Raw genomic sequence first — 18478 nt, 5'->3', positions numbered from 1 at the left:
TCTGCACCTGTGTGCAAATAAGAAAACAGCGGGGGAAGGGTTGAAACAACTAGCGCCAACAGATTTTAGCTGTTTGCTGGTGGCAGAGACAATAAAAAACGCCAGGCCTGCACGGTAGGCGCAGCACAGTCACAGTGAAAGCTATAAGAACGGCCTTTCAGAGCTTTTTCAAAACACTCATTGGGTAACTACTGCAAGCACACTTGCTTGATACCCACTAGGGCACTAATAAACTTTTGGGTGATAGGCCGGCATTCCTTATGTTATTTTTCGTAATTCTTCTGAGAAGCGTAATATCCGCTAAACACTTTTAAGGAGTTTTTTGCGAATTGTCCATGCAGTGGTTGACGACGATGAGGACCAATGGCTGAATTGGGTATGTGCCTCAGTTAGTTGGCAAAGCTTTTGTGATGGTTTGGAGCATTGGATGGCCCACACATTACGCTATTCATACTGTGCGATGACTGGTTGTTCTTTCGCAGCTGTAAAATGCTTTTTAAGTCGTATTAGCGCGATTGTTTTCCCGACATCAAGCCTGCCTAAGGCATGTTTGACAAGTCACAAGCACCGGTGTAGCTCATTGGTAGAATGAGCTAGACTCATTCAGATACAGATACATTCAGATACACTCATTAGCCCTGGTCCGCCGGCTACACAGCCAGCGGACCAGGGTTCGAGCGCCACTGTGCCATTGGTGCTAGGCCATGCCTGCCTAAGGCAAGTATGACAAGTAAGTTACAAGCACCGGCGTAACTCAGTCGTAAAATATTAGGCTGGCACCCAGCGGACCCGGGTTAAAGCCCCACTGGGTCATTGTTGCAAGGCTTTTTTTCTCTACTTCACGCGATGTGGCAGCGGACACTGGCGGCGGTGGCGGCGGCGGAACACTGCGCGTGGCCCGAAAACTGATCTCGTAATAGCTTTCGCTGTAAAAATGAAGGTGATAGAAAAAGGAACCCAAGCCGATGGAAGTTGGACTGGCTGATACGATGGAGCGTACTATACTCGGCGACAACTTTTCTTGGCACTGAAGGGAAAGCTACAGAGGCGGAGCTTCATCACATGTAGCACTACGCGAAGTAGTCCGTCTTGGCGCACGTCTCGTAACGCTGTTGAAAGTGACGGCGGTGGGCCATCAGTGTTTTATGTAGGCGCTGACGCCGCTTAGCGTTTAAGGTGCACTTAAAAAGGCGAGACTTTTTCGCGCGTTCCGAAACGCGAAGTCACCACAGATAAAGTAAAACAAATACGAGTATCTTACAGATGTGAGCTGCGTCCTGTTTCAAATAGCTCCACGTAGAAAATAAAGGAACATTTATATTTCACGTCGAAAAGACGGGCGCTACTTCGGAACTACATTCACTGGCGGTAGGATACACGTGATTTGGCACCGTAGCTTTCCCTTCAGTGCCAAGAAAAGGTTTTGCCGAGTAAACCGACGCGTGAACGCTTCGCAAGTCAGCACGCGGTGCCAAATGTTAAGTGCACAATCTGAGACCACTAAGCACGCGTAACTTGAATGTGTTGCTACTAAGGGTGTATAGCAACTTGTTAGGTGCACCTTTGAAGTTAGGACTACATCACTGTCGGAAAGGAATAATGGCACGTTTGATTGATTTGTGGTGTTTAACGTCCCAAAACCACCATATGATTATGAGAGACGCCGTAGTGGAGGGCTCCTGAAATTTCGACCACCTGGGGTTCTTTAACGTGCACCCAAATCTGAGCACACAGGCCTACAACATTTCCGCCTCCATCGGAAATGCAGCCGCCGCAGCCGAAATTTGAACCCGTGACCTGCGGGTCAGCAGCCGAGTACCTTAGCCACTAGACCACCGCGGCGGGACAATAATTGCATGTTTGCTCAGCTGGCACTCTAAGTCGCAATTTACGTGATCCGGGGACATCGCGGCCAGCAACAAGCTCACGAACAACCACAGCAAGCAGCGTTTTCGGTTTTAGACTGAATTTGTCTTTTTTTTTTTTGGATACGTAGTTGACGAGCTGTATGTGAGTAGTGTTGATGCCTTTTAAGGCGGTTTCACACTGGGTTTTGTAGTGAGAGCTACATTAGCCGTATTCTCGCCGTGTCGCTGTATAGCCGCTGGTAGAACCGTGAGCTGAGTCGTTGCCTAGAAACTACAGCAGCTGGCAGGACCGCTCGCCGTTCCATCTGGCATGACATGACGTCAGAGAAGGAGCCGGTGAAACCGCGTTGCAACAACAAAGGAGGAGCCGGTGTTGAATCGTATACATGGAAGGGGCAGCTCGGTGGGATTCGTCAGCAGATATGGAAAGTGAGTCGAAGAGACGGAAAGAAGCTAGACGTCCGAACAAACCGAAGATGATCCAGGGAGTCGAGGATACGGATGAATAACGACTCGCACGTTCCAAGAAGTGTAGCCGTATACATATCCAAGCTAAACAATAAGATTACCCGTACCTCTCGCTACGTATATACAGGTATACCTGAGTTAGACCATGGCCAAGTTTTTCATAGTACGCGGCGGAAAAAAGGCAATTTTTAGCAGCGTCATGCGTAGTTAACGAAAAGAAACAAGTCAACGTATACTGACTGTGCTACTCGAAACCCAACCTTTATTACACTTCATTTCTTCACCTACTTGACAGGTAACGAGATTTTTCCCCCACAATTTTTGAGTGGTTAATAATGAGTATTAATAATGAGTGCTGAGTAGACAACGTTACGTGTGATCTGATCTTCTCGCTTTCGTGAGCTGAGTGCGCTACTAAATAATTTAAAACTTACCTTTTGAACGCGATGTTGGCGAATGTTTGACTCGCTCTATCCGTGATCAGAGAGTCACAGAAGCGCGCAATAAGACATAAAAAGAAATCCGCTCAGAATAACTGAACCTTTTTTGTTTCGGTCAAGTTATTTACTGTAATTCAACTCAAATCTACATAGATGAAATAATTAAAAGGGGAAGGTGATTGAAGACCAGAGACGCTTTATTATTTATTACTGAAGTAGGACGATTAGTTTTATAGCTGGACATAAGCGGTATAAATAAGCTTCGTATCCCGAATTTTCCTCCCATCTATGTAATCTGATATTTGAACGCTTTAGGCGCTGAAGACTGAAGTGACACTTACATGAGTTAATGAGGTGTTTTTAATGTCCATCAGCTGCTGACGACTCCTCCTGTGGTCTCAGCGATCCAGTCGAGATATTCGGTTACCCTGGTGTACACATCGGGGTAGTCGCGGTGCGCACAGCCCGAACCGAAGGACACTAGGCCGGCCAGCACCCAGCTACCATCGGCGCGTTTGCACTGGAACGGGCCGCCCGAGTCGCCCTGCAAGTGCGCACATGTTGTCACGTCAAGCCATTGGATTGAAAAAAAATATATGCATCATTAGAACTTTCCCATATGCGTGGGGCTGAGGACTATAATTTCACAGCTATGTGTAGCTTGTTGCAGATAACACGGTTTACAAGTTTTCTGTTTGCCGAACTGCTCTACGTTTGTTAAAAAGCTCCTTGTACAGAAACACACGTTTTCAACCACAGCTCAAGACTTCATACTAATGTAATAATCACCACAGTAAGTGCACATTTTGTGTGGTGTAGTCCAATGGTTCCCACATCACTTTATTCATCTTTGATTCCCTTACCTTCTCCAACAGTGCAGGATGGAAGACAGACATTGCTATATGGTTGACATCCCTGAATTTCTTTCCTTCTTTTTTCTTGGGTCCAATTTAGTAAGGAGTTTCTAACGTAAACGTCATTAGTCTACGTTTCGCCGCCTTCACTATCAAGCCAAACGTCATAACTGCTACCTCTTATTGAAGAACGGAATGGAATGAAAAAACTTTATTTCAGTCCTGCAGGACGCGCTTAGCGCGTAGCGGGCGTCTTCCACGTAGGGACCGACGGGGAGTACCTGGCGGCCACTTCGTGGGCCTGCTGGACGGCCCATTGCTGGTTGGCGAGAAGTGAGCTCCTGAGGGACCTCTCCCACTTGCTTGAGGTAGAGTCGGGAGGAGTTGTTCTACACTCCCAGAGCATGTGTGCGAGTGTCGCTGTGTGTCCACATGATGGGCATGTGTCGCTGGGGTATGCATCGGGATAATAAACGTGAAGCGTGGCAAGGTTTGGGTACGTGTGTGTCTGTAATAGGCGTAGGGTTAATGCCTGCGGTCAGTTAAGTTTCGGATGTGGGGGTGGAAATATTGAGGAGAAAATTTCTAATAACCCTTAGTTGCATCAGTCGAGGTTAGTGAACGTAGCGTTAATAAATCGTGATCTGTATACTCTGTAAATATGAGTATTGCATCTTACTCCACTTACAATTTCACTTACTCCACGTCAGCCTAATTTTCGTTTGCAAAATCCTTCATGTCTACAATGCACGACGGTATTTACTCACATAACAGGATCCCCGGCCTCCTTCCAAGGCACCGGCACACAGATGCCAGTTGCGGATGTTGATTCGAAACCGGCGCGCATAGGGCCCGTAGCAGACATCGTTGTTGTAGACCGGCACGCTCACTTCGCGAAGCACCGTCGATGGAGCGCCACCTGCGGGAACAGACCACGGAGCATCTCTGTTATAAATATTCTATGTTACATTTTCACGTTTTGTGTACTTCCGTTGGGTGCTCATAAATTTTCGCACGCCATTTTATGGAAACAAACTGATATAAGGCATACTGTAGTTGCATCCTGTTCCTGCCAAGTTAAGCGGTACTGTCGAGCACTTTTCACTAACCAGGTGTTTTAGTGGTGCGTCTTAAACCTCACATTACTTGCCAAGAGGATGGTGTTTCTTCAGTATTACTGACCAGCACTCACTCTCTCTCTTTCACTCTCTCTCTCTCACTCACTCACTCAGTCCGACAGAGATTAGTCACCTGTGCTTTTTCGCGAGGCGGGGGGTGGGTGAGAGGGGCTGGTACGTTTCGCGCTTCACCACAGGTTGTCGACGACAGCGTGCACATAGGTCACTTCGCTTACGTTAGCGGCCGTGTTTGGTAAATGAGCACCTTGTTCAAACACAGAGTAGCAACGTTGAAAGCGCGTGCTCGTCCTGTGTGTTTTCTTTTCGTGTCCTTTGCGCTTGAGCAGCACGCCGCGAGTTTCGAGCTGCTTGCCATTTTTCGCGTGGCATTTCGATTTCTCGCTCTCGAATTTATTGCTTCGCTGTTGTGATGAAACACTGCAAAATAAACGCTGAACGATTTCCCGCTCTCGAATTTATCGCTTCGCTGTTGTGATGAAACACTGCGAAATAAAAGCTGAACTACCTCTGCGTGTGAACGTTTCACTTTTGTGTTATACTAATTCCTATGCTGGAGAGATCAGCCATGTTTTTTCGTTTTCTTCCATGCTATGCTTTTCTCCCCCCTCCTTGTTTCCGGCTTCCCCACCTTCCCATTGGTCAGTGGATTCATGGGTTCAAGTCTTGCCTCGCAAAAAATGTTTTCCCTACAATTTTTCTCTTTTTCTGTCTTTCTCTGTTTCTCTCTCTATACCTCAACTCGCTACCTGACTCGCTCACCGGAGAAATAGGCACACGTGTTTTAGGAACGAAGCAAAAGATGAAGAAGACTACGCTGAAGAAAACGTGTGCATGTTCATGATGATGATAACTTTTCTCCGCGGCTCACGGAACAGCGGCAGCCTTAAACAGCTTCGCAGTTAAAAACCTGTGTCACGCGCCTCAATGTCTTTTAATGCATGCATTCATTTATTACTGTTGATAAAATCGCTCAACTATTTCTTAACACGAACACGTCTACTCGCTAGATTTGATCGCGTTGCGGCCGATGTATGAAACGAAGTGTGACAACGCCGCACTCACCTCCAGACGTGGTGGCACCCCATCCCGTGGAGACGCAGTTGTTTCCCTCGAACACTTCGTCTCGGTGCGGCAGGCACACGGGCCTCACGCGGCGGCTGAGACGCACCCTTTTGGCGAGCTTGATGAGCGCGATGTCGTTGTTGTAGCCTTGGTAGCCGCGGTACTTGAAGATCTGGCGCGCGTTCACCTGGATCTCCTCGCCTTCGAGCACGCTCTGGTCGTGCTCGCCCACGCGTACCTTGATGGTGCTCGCAGGCTCGATGACGTTGCCGAACTGCCTGCGATCAATAAACAAGAGCGTGCCATATTTTCAGGCGATCACGGCAACATTGCGACAGGGCACTTGGAGTCGGCATTTGTCCGAAGGCACACTCGAGTTTGTTTACGTCTGTCAAATGTTATATGCTATATAGAACGTTTAACCTCTAGTAACAAAATAAAGAATAAGGCATAGTGGGTCAGGGGGCAAACTGGTGCACTAGTCTTAAGTACAGCTTAGTAGAAATCAAGAAGAAATGGACCCTGGGCTGCGCGTGTAGCGCCAAGGCACGATGACCCCTGGTCCCTGGATTCCGAGAGAAGGCAAGCATGCGAGAAGGGGGCAGGAAGATAGTTGGGCAGATGAAGTTCAAGAGTTTTCGGGGATAACGTGGCTGCCCAAAGCACAGAACTTGGTTGATTGACGAAACACGAAAGATGCCTTTGCCATGCAGTGGGTCTAGTCAGGCTGATGATTATGGTAATGACGGAGATCCCGGCATCGCAATGTGTCTGAACCGGATGGCTCAGGAAGAACAAGTCCAGCTGTGTTACCGCGAAATGGAGCCGTGCTGGTTGCGTCGTAGCCCGTATGCTGTGCGGTAATCGCTCTCTGGCGACGTCGTAGTTAGCAAGAGTCGTACTCACGTGACCACGCAGTGCGCCGCCGTGGCTACCCACTGGTTGCTGATAAGCGCGCCGCCGCAGAAGTGACGCGTCTTTCCGTCACGGCCAGCTTTGCGAAGGGAGACCTGTGGTAGGGAGCTCGTTTAGACTGATTGATACTCACCCTAATATTGAGCTGACTCACTTTGTTGAAAAAACCCGTTACTTAGGGAGCCTCGCACACCTTCGTGGAGCAATAACTGCCACCATGCAGTGTTCTCTTAGTGGTACTTAGCGACCCGTTCAGAAATTACCTTTTAAGCTTTTCGCCTACACTGAGCGTCACGTTGTGTTGGTTTGCAATTAAGACATTGTTTTATTAGCTTGGAGGCTCACGACTGCTGAGCTTGAAGCTGCAGCCGGAAGGAGACTTGAAGTATACCTACACTATAATAGTGAGCGTGTTCGAATCAGTAAGCTCGAGTTTCTACCTAAAGGCACTGCAGAGAACGCTCTATTTTTTATGATGGCTCTAAATATTTGCTGCTGTTCCGCAGGTTCAAGGGTTATAGCGAAGAGCAATATAAAATTTTGATTGGAATCGAAACAGTTATAATTCTTGTCGTACCACTGCATAAAAGTTGATCAGCGGATTAAACAATTGCTAAAGTACCTGATATATCATTAGTTCTTCGAAATACAAATAAGTGGTTGTATAAGAGTGGTTATGGCAGCCAGAAGTAAATACAATTCTATCGCAGTTCGATTTCGAGGGAAGGTGGTGGTGGTACGCGCTTGACCTCAATGGTGATTAGAAATTTGAGCTTACTTGAGTTGCACTAATTCAAGGATTTGTGCGGAACAGAGAGGGACATTTACATGTACCACACACTTTTGCAACGGTCGCTCGGAAAGCGAACCGGTGCGGTGAAAACAAGCCGGGCTTTGTGCAACGTTACCCTGTTTTCGAAATAGACGCAGTTTTGCGTCCGTACTCTTTACTCAAAATAATAACGCGTCACTAATATAGCTCAATAATAATACTAAGGAAGGGTACAGATGAAGTAGAATGCATTGAGGTTAACAAAACCAGGGAAGACCCCTCTATGTCGCGAATCATTCCGACCAGTCTGTATCACAAGCTGTTTTTGTGAGTTGAGGGAGAAAATGATAGACAGTTGACTTCAATGGAGGTGTAAACTTACAAAAGTACTGTCATACTACATGACAAATTTTCGGCGAAGGTGATACACAATGAATGCGATATTAGATATTGTAACATGGGTTTAACACAAACGCGCATGTGGAAACATTAAAATAGCGGTGTTTGCTGACATTTAGAGAGCGATTCGACTCAGTTAGTCACATTCACGTGCGGGCGGGGATGTTATAATTTGGACTATGTGGTCAATTACTGCGATGGATTTCAAATTTCTTGAGTGACAGAAACATATTCACGGAAACAATTGAAGGACAAACTCATTACCATTTCGTCACACAGGACTTTCCACAAGAGTGTTCTAAGTCCCCTCTTTTTCAACTGTGTAATGGCGCCGTTACCGGGAAAGTTACCAACTAGATTCAAATATTCACTCTATGCAGATTACATCTGCATATGGGCCTGAGGAAAAGGATATGAGTCTCTCGTATGCGAAGACAACGGTGTTACCTTTCACTAGGTGACAGAGAAACAATTTTAAACTGACACTGGAAGGACAGGCGTTGACGTTGGTGAAAGAACGTAAATTTCTTGGCGTCATCTTTGAAAGACACCTGATGTGGGCGTCGCACATTAGTGCGCTAGAAAAACAGGTCAACCTATAGTATGAACGTATATTCTGTCGACTCGCTGGCACAACATGAGGGATCAGTATCTTCACTATTGCAAATGCATAACGCCCTAATAAAGCAAAATATTGCTTCTTCGGCACCGATTCGCCAAGGATTTTATAGCAAGCTACCGGCGAGCGTCTTCAGAAGTTACTGCCGCCCCGCCATGGTGGTCTACTGGCTAGGGCACTCGGCTGCTGACCCGCAAATCGCGGGATCGCATACCGGCTGCGGCGCCTGCATTTCCGATGGAGGCGGAAACGTTGTAGGCCCGTGTGTTCAGATTTGGGTGCACGTTAAAGAACCCCAGGCGGTCGAAATTTCTGGAGCCCTCCACTACGGCGTCTCTAATAATCATATGGTGGTTTTGAGGCGTCAAACCCCACATATCAATCATTCAATCAGAAGTTACTACGAAGGGAGTTAAGGATGTGTGCCCAGTAGGCAACAGCGTATTCTCTCGTAATCGCCGAAGCTCGTTACCCGCCATTTTTCGTAATACAAATGGTCGAAACTTGTAGCCATGTTTTCCGTATTTTAACTCAGTGCTTGACGCATCCACTCAACTTCGCATTTATAACAAAGAAATAAGTATAAGCTACATGGCATTGTTCAGGAACATGAAGAATTATTACCGAGATGTGAGATAAACGGAATAGATATGAATTTTCCTCCCTGGATGCTGGCAAGACCAAAATACGGTAGTCGGTCGAGGGAATAGTATCTAAGAGGGAGATGTTCATGAAATTCGCTCTGCAGCTAGCGCTTTTCCAGATTTATACCCCGTATCCGCAGTGTATGCACGTGTATACAGGTGGTTCTTGTCATGCGAATTCCTCCTCTTCAGATTTTGTCATTCGATACCTGGCAGTAGAGCAGACATTCAAATTGTTTCGAGTGACGTCTTCTACTGTTGCGGAACTGTTTGCAATTCTATCTACGTTACGCTTCATAACATCCGTAAAGAAGCCACTAAAATGGGTCGTTTCTAGTGATTCGCAGACCACTCACTCTAGCGTCGCTACAAAATGATGGAAAACTGTTTCTAAACGATTCCCTTTTATATGAGACCTTAAAAGAACACACAAAAGCAAGAGTTGTTGATTTATATGTGGGGTCTAACGTCCCAAAAGCACCATATGATTATGAAAGACGCTGTAGTGTAGGGCTCCGGAAATTTTGACCACCTGGGGTTGTATAACGTGCACCCAAATCTGAGCACGTGGGCCTACAACATTTCCGTCTCCATCGAAAACGCAGCCGCCGCAGCCGAAATTCGATCCCGCGACCTGCGGGTCAGCAGCCGAGTACCTTAGCCATTAGACCACCGTGGTGGGGCGCAAAAGCAAGAGTAATCAACCGCGTTATTGCATATCACTGTGTACCAGGTCACTGCAGTATTTCAGGAAACACAGCAGTGGACGCCACGGTGAATAGGGCCCGCTAGAACGAAGGGACAATTACCCTTCCAATTTCACGCATTCAAATCCGTCTACTCCTGAGGGAGATAACCTGTAGCGTCACCAAAGACAAATGGTTTGATTAAAGGTCTAAATGTTCAGACTTATATTTAGAAGATCCTTGCATAAAACTAAGCATTTCATCAGAGTTGAGAGAAAATAGGAGACTTGAAATAATGGTACGCCGCCTACGGCTTAATACAGCATTTACGCAAGACTTCCTAGACGGGATAAAACGTGCGTTTAGTACGGAGTGTTCCTGCGGCCACCCTGGCGAAGATATACATCATCTGCTTCTCGAGTGCCAGAAATAAGAGACACAACGCAAAGTACTACGAGCAAGTTTGCAAGTTTTAGATAGGAGGCCTTTCACAGTGAAGAAAATACTAAGTCCATGACCAACTGCCGGTCTTCAGAAAAGAGCGCTTGTCGCCTTCAAGAAGTTTTTTTGATGAATCAAATATTTTATAGAAATATTGACCGAGTGTATACGATGTCCTCTTTTTTTCATACTAAACAAAGTGTGTAATAGTATATGTAATCATATATCTCAGTGTGAACTCACCTTGTGTGTGAAACTTATGTATATATAAACCTATTAGCCGTATCTGAACTGACCTTTGACGTTTGGCTTTTGTTTACTTTCATATCGTATGTTATACTATCTTCCATTTTACGCCCTTATTGCATTTTTTCCGAAATATTTTGTCTGCCGAGTGTAAAAGATAGCCGGTGCCACCATATTGACACCACAATCTCCTATTTCATATTTTCGAAAAAAACGAAATCACCAACAGCGTACACCACTGTCATCGTTTGCATTGCATTGGTCTCAGCCACTGAGCATTTTAATATAAAAGCAAGCCAACTTTACACTTTGAAGGCGAGTTTGTAGAAGGGCTGCTTTGCACAGCTTACATGTAAAGTGGCGCAGCATAAGGTGAAATGACTGGTGTTCTCTGTTGAATTAGTCGCTCTATGCGTAAGCGTATAGAAAAAAAAAAGCAGAAAAACGCTCATTGACCGTCCGTATACAGACAATGTCCACCTATGACATATAAAGGCCAGGCGATTAGACCCTTAACACATACAGCACCACGCTGACTCAGTTACTCTTGCTAAGGCAGTTGCGGGCTGCATTTGCATTTGTCATTTAGCTGATGTGTGCTGTGCCTTTTGTGCATGTTAAATAACATCAGCTAGTTAATATTAAACCAAACCCTTTTACTATTTGGTCCACTTTTCACTGTGCATGTGCGAAACGACAAACTATCGGACCTAGAACGTTATAAAGAAGGCAATGATGCAGCCGGAAACAGCTTTCTGGAGAAGGACGCAACCTACAATAAAACTTTACGATTGCGTATCTTTTATACAACTCTCGAAGGATATTTTGAGCCTGTCATTTGTGCATGTCACTCATCTTCACAGTGTGCATCGGCACTCAGTTTTGGCTAACTGTTGTAGGTGTCTGTATAGTTGTGTCTTTGTAAACACAAGTCTGGTAAGAGGACTTCGCGTTACATTTTTAAAAATGATAGTCTTTTTTGAGATACTTGAACGCAGAAATTCTTGTTTGTCTGCCTGTCTGTCTGTTTGTCTGTCACACTATTAAGCTACCCGACCAAAGTTTAAGCACTTGTTGAACGTCTAGCCAGTTTAAACTGGCGCCTGCGTTCACAGTTGTGAACACTGCTGATCAAAAAGCAAATGTTAGGCATATCTGAGGCGCAACATCAATACGTATCAAGTGGTGTGTTCCTTTACTATAAAATACAAAAATACATAATTATTAGGACCATAATGTTTCTTAGGCTGTACTGAAAATGCAACGCTATGCACGAAAGAATGCCGGCAAAAGACCATGTCATCTTTCAACGGAATTTTCTAAAGGCGATAGTCTTTATTGAGGACCTTCGACGCCAAAAGTTTTCTCTGTCTGTCTGTACATCTGTCTGTTTGTCTTCGGTAACGATTTCTCAAACGGCCAACCTCATCTGCAGCGCCCACCAATATTTCTCAAATTTCAGCGTTTACACTTGTGCGATTGTCAATTAAAAATCAATTATTGCACATATATGAGGCACCATAACAACACCTCGATGTTTTGTATGTGTGCCTTTTTACTAGAGAAGGCACACACAAGTAATTCTAAGGGCCGTAGCGTTTATCACGCTGCGCTGACAATGCAACGTGATGGTCAAAAAGGCAAATGTTTCAAACGCTTTCCTAAGACGACATAGTGGTGGCGCCTGCCCGTCGCTTTGCGTTCTACACTTTATCGCCTCCAAGACAGGCGTGCATCCTTCTCCGCGGGTGCGCACGCCTTTCTTCGTTTTCGAAAATGACTGCCAGATAGAGCTCGTGTCTAACGTGCCTCGATGCGCTCGTTCGCCTTCGCTGCACAAATCGAGGCTCTCTAACGCAGCGCTTCCTGAATACAATTCACTAATTTTCTCGCGCAGAACATAAAATAAACGTTTTGTTCACTCTCTCCACACGCAAGACTACCGTCTTTCGACGACATTTGCAGTGAAACATGCAGATACGGTGCATTTTTTTTTTCTCTGCGAGCACTCAGGACTGAGGTTTCCGTCACAAGTGTATGTCGTTTATTCGTTCCCAACAAAGCCAGTCGTTGTAGGTATGCGCATTTTCCTGAACCAAGCTCACTGTCAACATCGCCTCTGGCTAATTCGATTTCCACACGGGCGATCCATACATCACTAGTGACCACACTGCCACTTCTTCGCTGCCATGTATCTGGTGGGATCACGGGGTGGGAAACGATCACGGAATCCAATGACAAAGAGAAAGAGGACGCAAAGCCCGCAGCTTAGCACAGTTTCGCGCTGTACAAACGCGCGGAGGACGTGCGGTGTCCGTGACAGCGACTAATGAATGCAAATGTCCCCAGCTTTAGCAACATCGCTCTCTCTCGGCGCAAGGCGAAGCAGAGGTTCTATTTAGTCCGGCATCTGCGCCTAAGAGGCACAGGCTTGCTCGTTTTGGAGCGTCGCATAAAACGCATGAGCCTGTAATTCTTACATCATTCCGTTCCCGTTCATTTGTGCTGTGCTGGGGGGAAACGCGAATGTTTGCAGTTTACTCTGTCGCTTTTACATTTGAGAACGTTTTAAGCACTCTGTGCTGGCTTTGTCCTCACGAATAGCTCGTTCACCGTTCATGCACGAGGGCCTCTTTTTACTCTCAACTTTGACCTACAGAGGGCTGCATTCGTTCAGGAATACCACAGCGCAAGATTACTGTGCTGCTGATGACGTGAACCTTCAATGGCATCAGACTGTTTATGATAGAGGTCATATGGGAAGGTCGCCATGTATATTTAGCGTCACCTTGCGAGTGTGCATGTTAGCAATGTGTTACCTTTAGCCCGAGGCTTAGCGCTGTATGAACATGCGGGCGAGACTGTGTGAATCAAAACATAAAGAAGGCTTTAAGTATGCATCATTATGCGATGCACAATTGCTTGTTCGGTACATCCTGTTGTAGTCTCTACAACGAGCTATAGTCATTTAGCCAGTTATTCTTTAAGACGTCTTATACGGGCTGCTGATGCATCCGATCACACTGCTTCTCCACTGTTAACCTCAGTGTTTGAATATAACGCAAGCGTAGTTTAGGCACAGTTCACATTCATAAACTGTAACACCACCTTCGCAAATTAAACTAAATAGACGAATGAAAACACCAGACTTACCTGCCATGGATACTCCCCGGCGTCGGCTGGCTGTCCTCCCACGATGCGCTCAATGTTCTTCTCGTTGAGCAGGCTTATTCCACAGCCTGCGTTCATCGTCAAAACCGACCACGACACTCTGTGTCACAAGTTCACGCTTCCTGATTCTTTTCGTTCTATCTCTACGCATAGCTAATAAACGCCTTCTTCGCGAAGTGAAAGAACAATAACTTGCCTTCTTAGCGACGGTAACTAACAGCATTCTTAGATGATCTTTGTCTGACTTACTGGAACCCCCTGCTCGCATCATTCGTGGAGCCCTGGAAGCAGGACACCACCCACCACAACAATACAAAACTAACCCTGATACGAAAAAACGTTTTTCTTTTCTCTCTCACCGTTTCAAAGATGAACGCATAGACTTCTTGAATTTCGTATGGATCTGAATTAGTATCAGCACAAATTAGCAGCACATATATGACCGATATTAGCAGGACTCATTGAGGTAGGCAAGCTACGCTACATTGATGATAACATCTGATAAATAAAACTTTGCGCGGCATTCTTATTTTGCCCTCTGTTTGCATCTTCTAAACTGTGTATTGCAATGAGAACGAAGTGTCGGAGGGTCGCTATGCTTTTACATTATTCAGGTCAAACTTGTTAATGGTCTCATACGCATGGACTGTTCTCAGCTCTCGTAACTCGACTAACATGCTGGAACTAAGTGAGGGATGCATTAGAACGAGCCAACTGCCGGGCAGCGCACTCGAGTGGTGTCTAATTACGCCGTTACTGACCGTGTAACGTGTCGCCCGGTGTGACCCTTTACGTCGTCGAATTGTGTACCCCCAAACACTATGTACCGCAATTCGTTTTTGGCGTCTGACTTGCGCGTAAACAATGTTACTCAAGTAGTAACCAGTGAACATTTGCAAGGAAGCATTTTCAAAATACTCCTCTGTGACTTTCACTATTTTTGGTACTAAACAACTACGAATGATGGGAACGTGTTACGCGCCAAGTTCTACTTCCACGGAAACAGCACTTTATGAAACTCGCCCCTTTTTTGCTATTGCTACGCTCTTGTTTACCCGGAGGGCCGTAGAACGCTTATGCGGTGTGTTTCACGTAACTAGAACAAATGTGTAGAATCAGAGTTCACAATCACTTTGGTTTCTCAGACCGTTATTTTAAGTGGAACAGGCTGCCAATTTATGACGTGTGATGGGCAGATTTATGCGTTCTGGTTCTCAAGTACACGTTGTTTTTGAAACATCGCAGTTTTTCAGGTTTTAAATGCACGAGAAATACCATAAAGAGGACGTCACTACGTTATTGCACGTCCCGACAGTGTTATATAAAAAGAAGCCTGCACGATTGCCTTCAAAAAAAGAAGACAAATGTGTTTACACGATCGTAAAGCGACATCCTGATGATCCAACTAGCCCCACGAGAGGACAACTAAATTGGCGTAATTATTACATTAACACATGGCTTGATATAGCTCCACTGGACGAAGAACAAGACGCTGTGGTTTGATTTTACTAAGGTTTGCGTCTATCTGCCTAAAGATTGAGTTTATTTGCGCAAAATTCTTGGCGTAAGCTGTCTACAGTGCTTTCAGGTTATAGTCGGTTAGGCCCAAATAGACACATTACAGCTGATTAGGTGGACGCGCTTGAAGCACTGTTGTGGTATCGTTACCCTTACATTGCACCTGATTTCAAAGCACCAATGTCACGCTTGTCACGATTGCCCATGCATTTATTTGAGGAAACAGATTTTATCAGTGCTAACGGGACAATGTTACTTCACTCATTTACATTAAAAATATTCATACGAATCTGGAGAGCTCAGATGAACTGTTTCATCTGAATGTGGAAGAATGTGTGACAGCTACTGATTGGTAGGGATCATGACATCTGAAAATATATCATTAAGAACTCCCTCTCCCCCTCCTCGCCTAAACACTGGTGGTAATGGAAAGTAGCTAGATTCATAACAGTCAGCCACTAACGTTCTCGATAAAATGAGTTCTTAACGCATGACCATTTTCTTCTAACCAATGCGTGAACAGCACGAAAAACACATATGCAACAGATGTCGGTAGCGAACCTACTCGTCAGTTTTTTATATTTTTTTCTATATGTTTTTGTTTAATGACGCTGTGCACACTGATTATTTTTTACATCAGCAAACTCATCGTTCACGTGGTAAACTGTTCTCAAAATTTATGTTTTTTAGCTTCTTGGTGCTCCAGGCTGATACTTGATTCAATGGTTACTTTTGATAATTGTATTTTCTGGGAAAAGTAAATATATGCATTTTTGGTAAATCAATATTCTTTGTTCCCAAAGGCGAAAGAGCTGTGGCAACCGATATTCATCTGAAAGCGATGGGAAGTTTTATACAGATTTCAATGCAGTAAAAGCAATAAACTTTCAGACTACGCAGCACGAAACTTGCTTTAACACACGCGACTGGCGGTGCATGAAATCACGAAAATCACATCCCACATCAAAGCGAAATCGCAAAGGGTGTTTACTTTTATCAAAGCGACTTAACTTGGAACTTAGGAGCTGATCAGCTGTATTGAATTTGCATAATGCATAAATATACGAGGGCGGATGATGTTGCAGCATTTCTTGCTCTTCGTAGTAGGCACTACACAGAAGCTCTTCAAAATTCTTATCCGCCTTGATGTAGTGGCCATTTCTGTGACATAATCTTAGCAAACATGTTGAATGATAGCAAAAACGTACTGGCTAAGGCCTGTAAGCTTACGATTATGAAGGTGACCCTCAATAATGGGTGTCTCTTCTCGGTGATACAGTTGTTTACATTGACAGACACACTACGACACCTAAAAAGAGGTCGTTTGTCAAAGGAGCCAATTAAAGTTAAACTTGTGTCCATAATGTGAAAAGGTAGATAACCTTTGGAGACGCCAGAAGACTATCAATGTCTGGAGGAGGTCATTATTTACTTTGTAACGTCCTCTTCGATGTGCGCTGTTGTACAGTAAAAAAACACCGAAAAAGTAAACAACTTGTAAGCAATCCCTTTCCTAGCTCGAATCGAAATGAATACTTTATAACTGTCAGAGACGCAGTCGACGGACCAGCCGGATTGGGCTTTCCCACTTTTTTCTATCAGGTACCTCATGATACTTCTAGCTTCGCGCTCGTCGCACCGCGGCATTTATACGCCTATCTCATTCACTTTCAAAATGCATAGTCGTCGCTCCACGCCGAATAAACCCCCCTGAGGGACGTTGCCGCGCACTCTCGCGTATCTAAGCCGCAAGGGCCTTTCATTCCGGACGCTATGTCACTGCGAGAATAATGAAACATGCCAAAAAGGAAAACGATAACGCAATGGACTCAAATGTGAGGCACTCCAGCTGAGAAGCGCGCGCCCGAGGCGACGGCGTCGGTTTGCGTAGCGAGGTCGACTCCGCAAAGGTGAAAAGCCTCCCCTGCTCACTGTTCGTGGACTGCGCTTGGGACAGCAGGAGAAGACGCGCGGCCGTCACCAGCAGGAGCGTCAGCGGTGTCGCCATGTGGGAAGCCATGTCGGGAGGAGCGTGCCGACTGGTGCGGGACTCCGATTTATAGCCCACAGTTCGTCGTCCTTTCGCGCGGCCCAGAACCGGTGCATCGAGTCACCCTCGCCCAGTCTGCCACGCATGGGTCATGTTTTTTTTTTTTGCCCCAGGGTGTGTTGACCTGCGCGGGCATACGATAACAGATGCCCCACCAACAGGGGCGGATGGCGGTGTGTTGGCAAGCGTGGCTCGCCGGGTGGGGGGACGCATTGTTGGGCAAAGCGCTTCCGACCGAAAGCGCGTCCGGGCGCGTTAGTCACCAGGACAGACTGTCGACATGACCGCTTGACCACTTCGTCTCCCTCCCCCCCACCCCCACCTCCACCTCGTGAGAATCGCTCAGTAAGAAACATGGGCTCTGTCTCGGGTAAAGACGTTATCTAATCTATAATGACCTCTAATGTAGCTCTCAAGGTCCTTTTCAGACCAAAGCCGCCCGACTCTAGGAAGACCATGAGGACGCTACCTTTTTTTTTGTTATTGATTCATCAGTGAACTTTAGCTGCTTTACATTACGTCTTGGCTTGCAATGCACGTTTCTGGGTTGGAATGATGTCATTCTCTTTTGTTATTGTTGTGGAAGGATCCGTTCATTCTTGAAAAACAAATTTTTTGCAGGCACTTGCACCGCTCAAAGTTAGACGTATGAGTGGATATACTTGCAAACGCGGCCTCTGCAGAAGGTGCCAGTTTCATTATTTTAAGCCAGTCGCACCTTCAGGCGCAGTTTCTTCATCTTGTCAATGACATTACTGGAGCTTTCCCTTGCCCTATATCTCTCTTTCTGGCCCGTGTTGTACTTATCAAACATCTGTCTTTATGGTCTAGTTGGCATCACCGGCGCATCCACAATGTCTACAAGATTCAACCAAGCTGTTATAAAAACCTGACCAATAACAGCACCCAAATTGAGCATAGAGTTACAAAAATTGTTAGTACATCCACGAAGTCAATGTATCCATGAGACGTGAGGAAGTTAGAAAACGTTTGAGGGTGTTTCAACCAAAACCATATATTGCCATTGACGTAGTTTAGTTATATGATGCTGGATACGTCTGGATAAGTATTGATGCAATAAACTGACATGCATATTTACAACTATGCGAGGCGTTGAAAGCTCACTTCGAAATAGCATGTTTAAAACGTCCAAACAAGCAGGGGACGCTTCGGGCCCCTGCAAAAA

General features: G+C 45.6%; 1 protein-coding gene across 1 annotated transcript in view; it reads right to left on the bottom strand.

Moving 5' to 3' along the window:
* LOC142814293 (trypsin-like) overlaps positions 1–17279 on the bottom strand; it is a 36740-nt gene extending 19461 nt beyond the window's left edge. The window contains exons 1-6 of the mRNA XM_075892880.1: positions 17175–17279; positions 13707–13792; positions 6738–6841; positions 5832–6109; positions 4398–4549; positions 3118–3320 (exon numbers count right to left, since the gene is read on the bottom strand). Coding sequence (XP_075748995.1) covers positions 3147–3320; positions 4398–4549; positions 5832–6109; positions 6738–6841; positions 13707–13792; positions 17175–17262 — 882 coding nt within the window. The 5' untranslated portion in view covers positions 17263–17279 and the 3' untranslated portion in view covers positions 3118–3146. The remainder of the gene's footprint in view (positions 1–3117; positions 3321–4397; positions 4550–5831; positions 6110–6737; positions 6842–13706; positions 13793–17174) is intronic.
* Between the last annotated feature and the right edge of the window lie 1199 nt (positions 17280–18478).

This window comes from Rhipicephalus microplus, chromosome 4, assembly GCF_043290135.1.
Source record: "Rhipicephalus microplus isolate Deutch F79 chromosome 4, USDA_Rmic, whole genome shotgun sequence".
Taxonomy (NCBI): Eukaryota; Metazoa; Arthropoda; class Arachnida; order Ixodida; family Ixodidae; genus Rhipicephalus; species Rhipicephalus microplus.
Note: the sequence above shows the minus strand (reverse complement) of the source record. Positions and strands in the feature narration are given on the sequence as shown.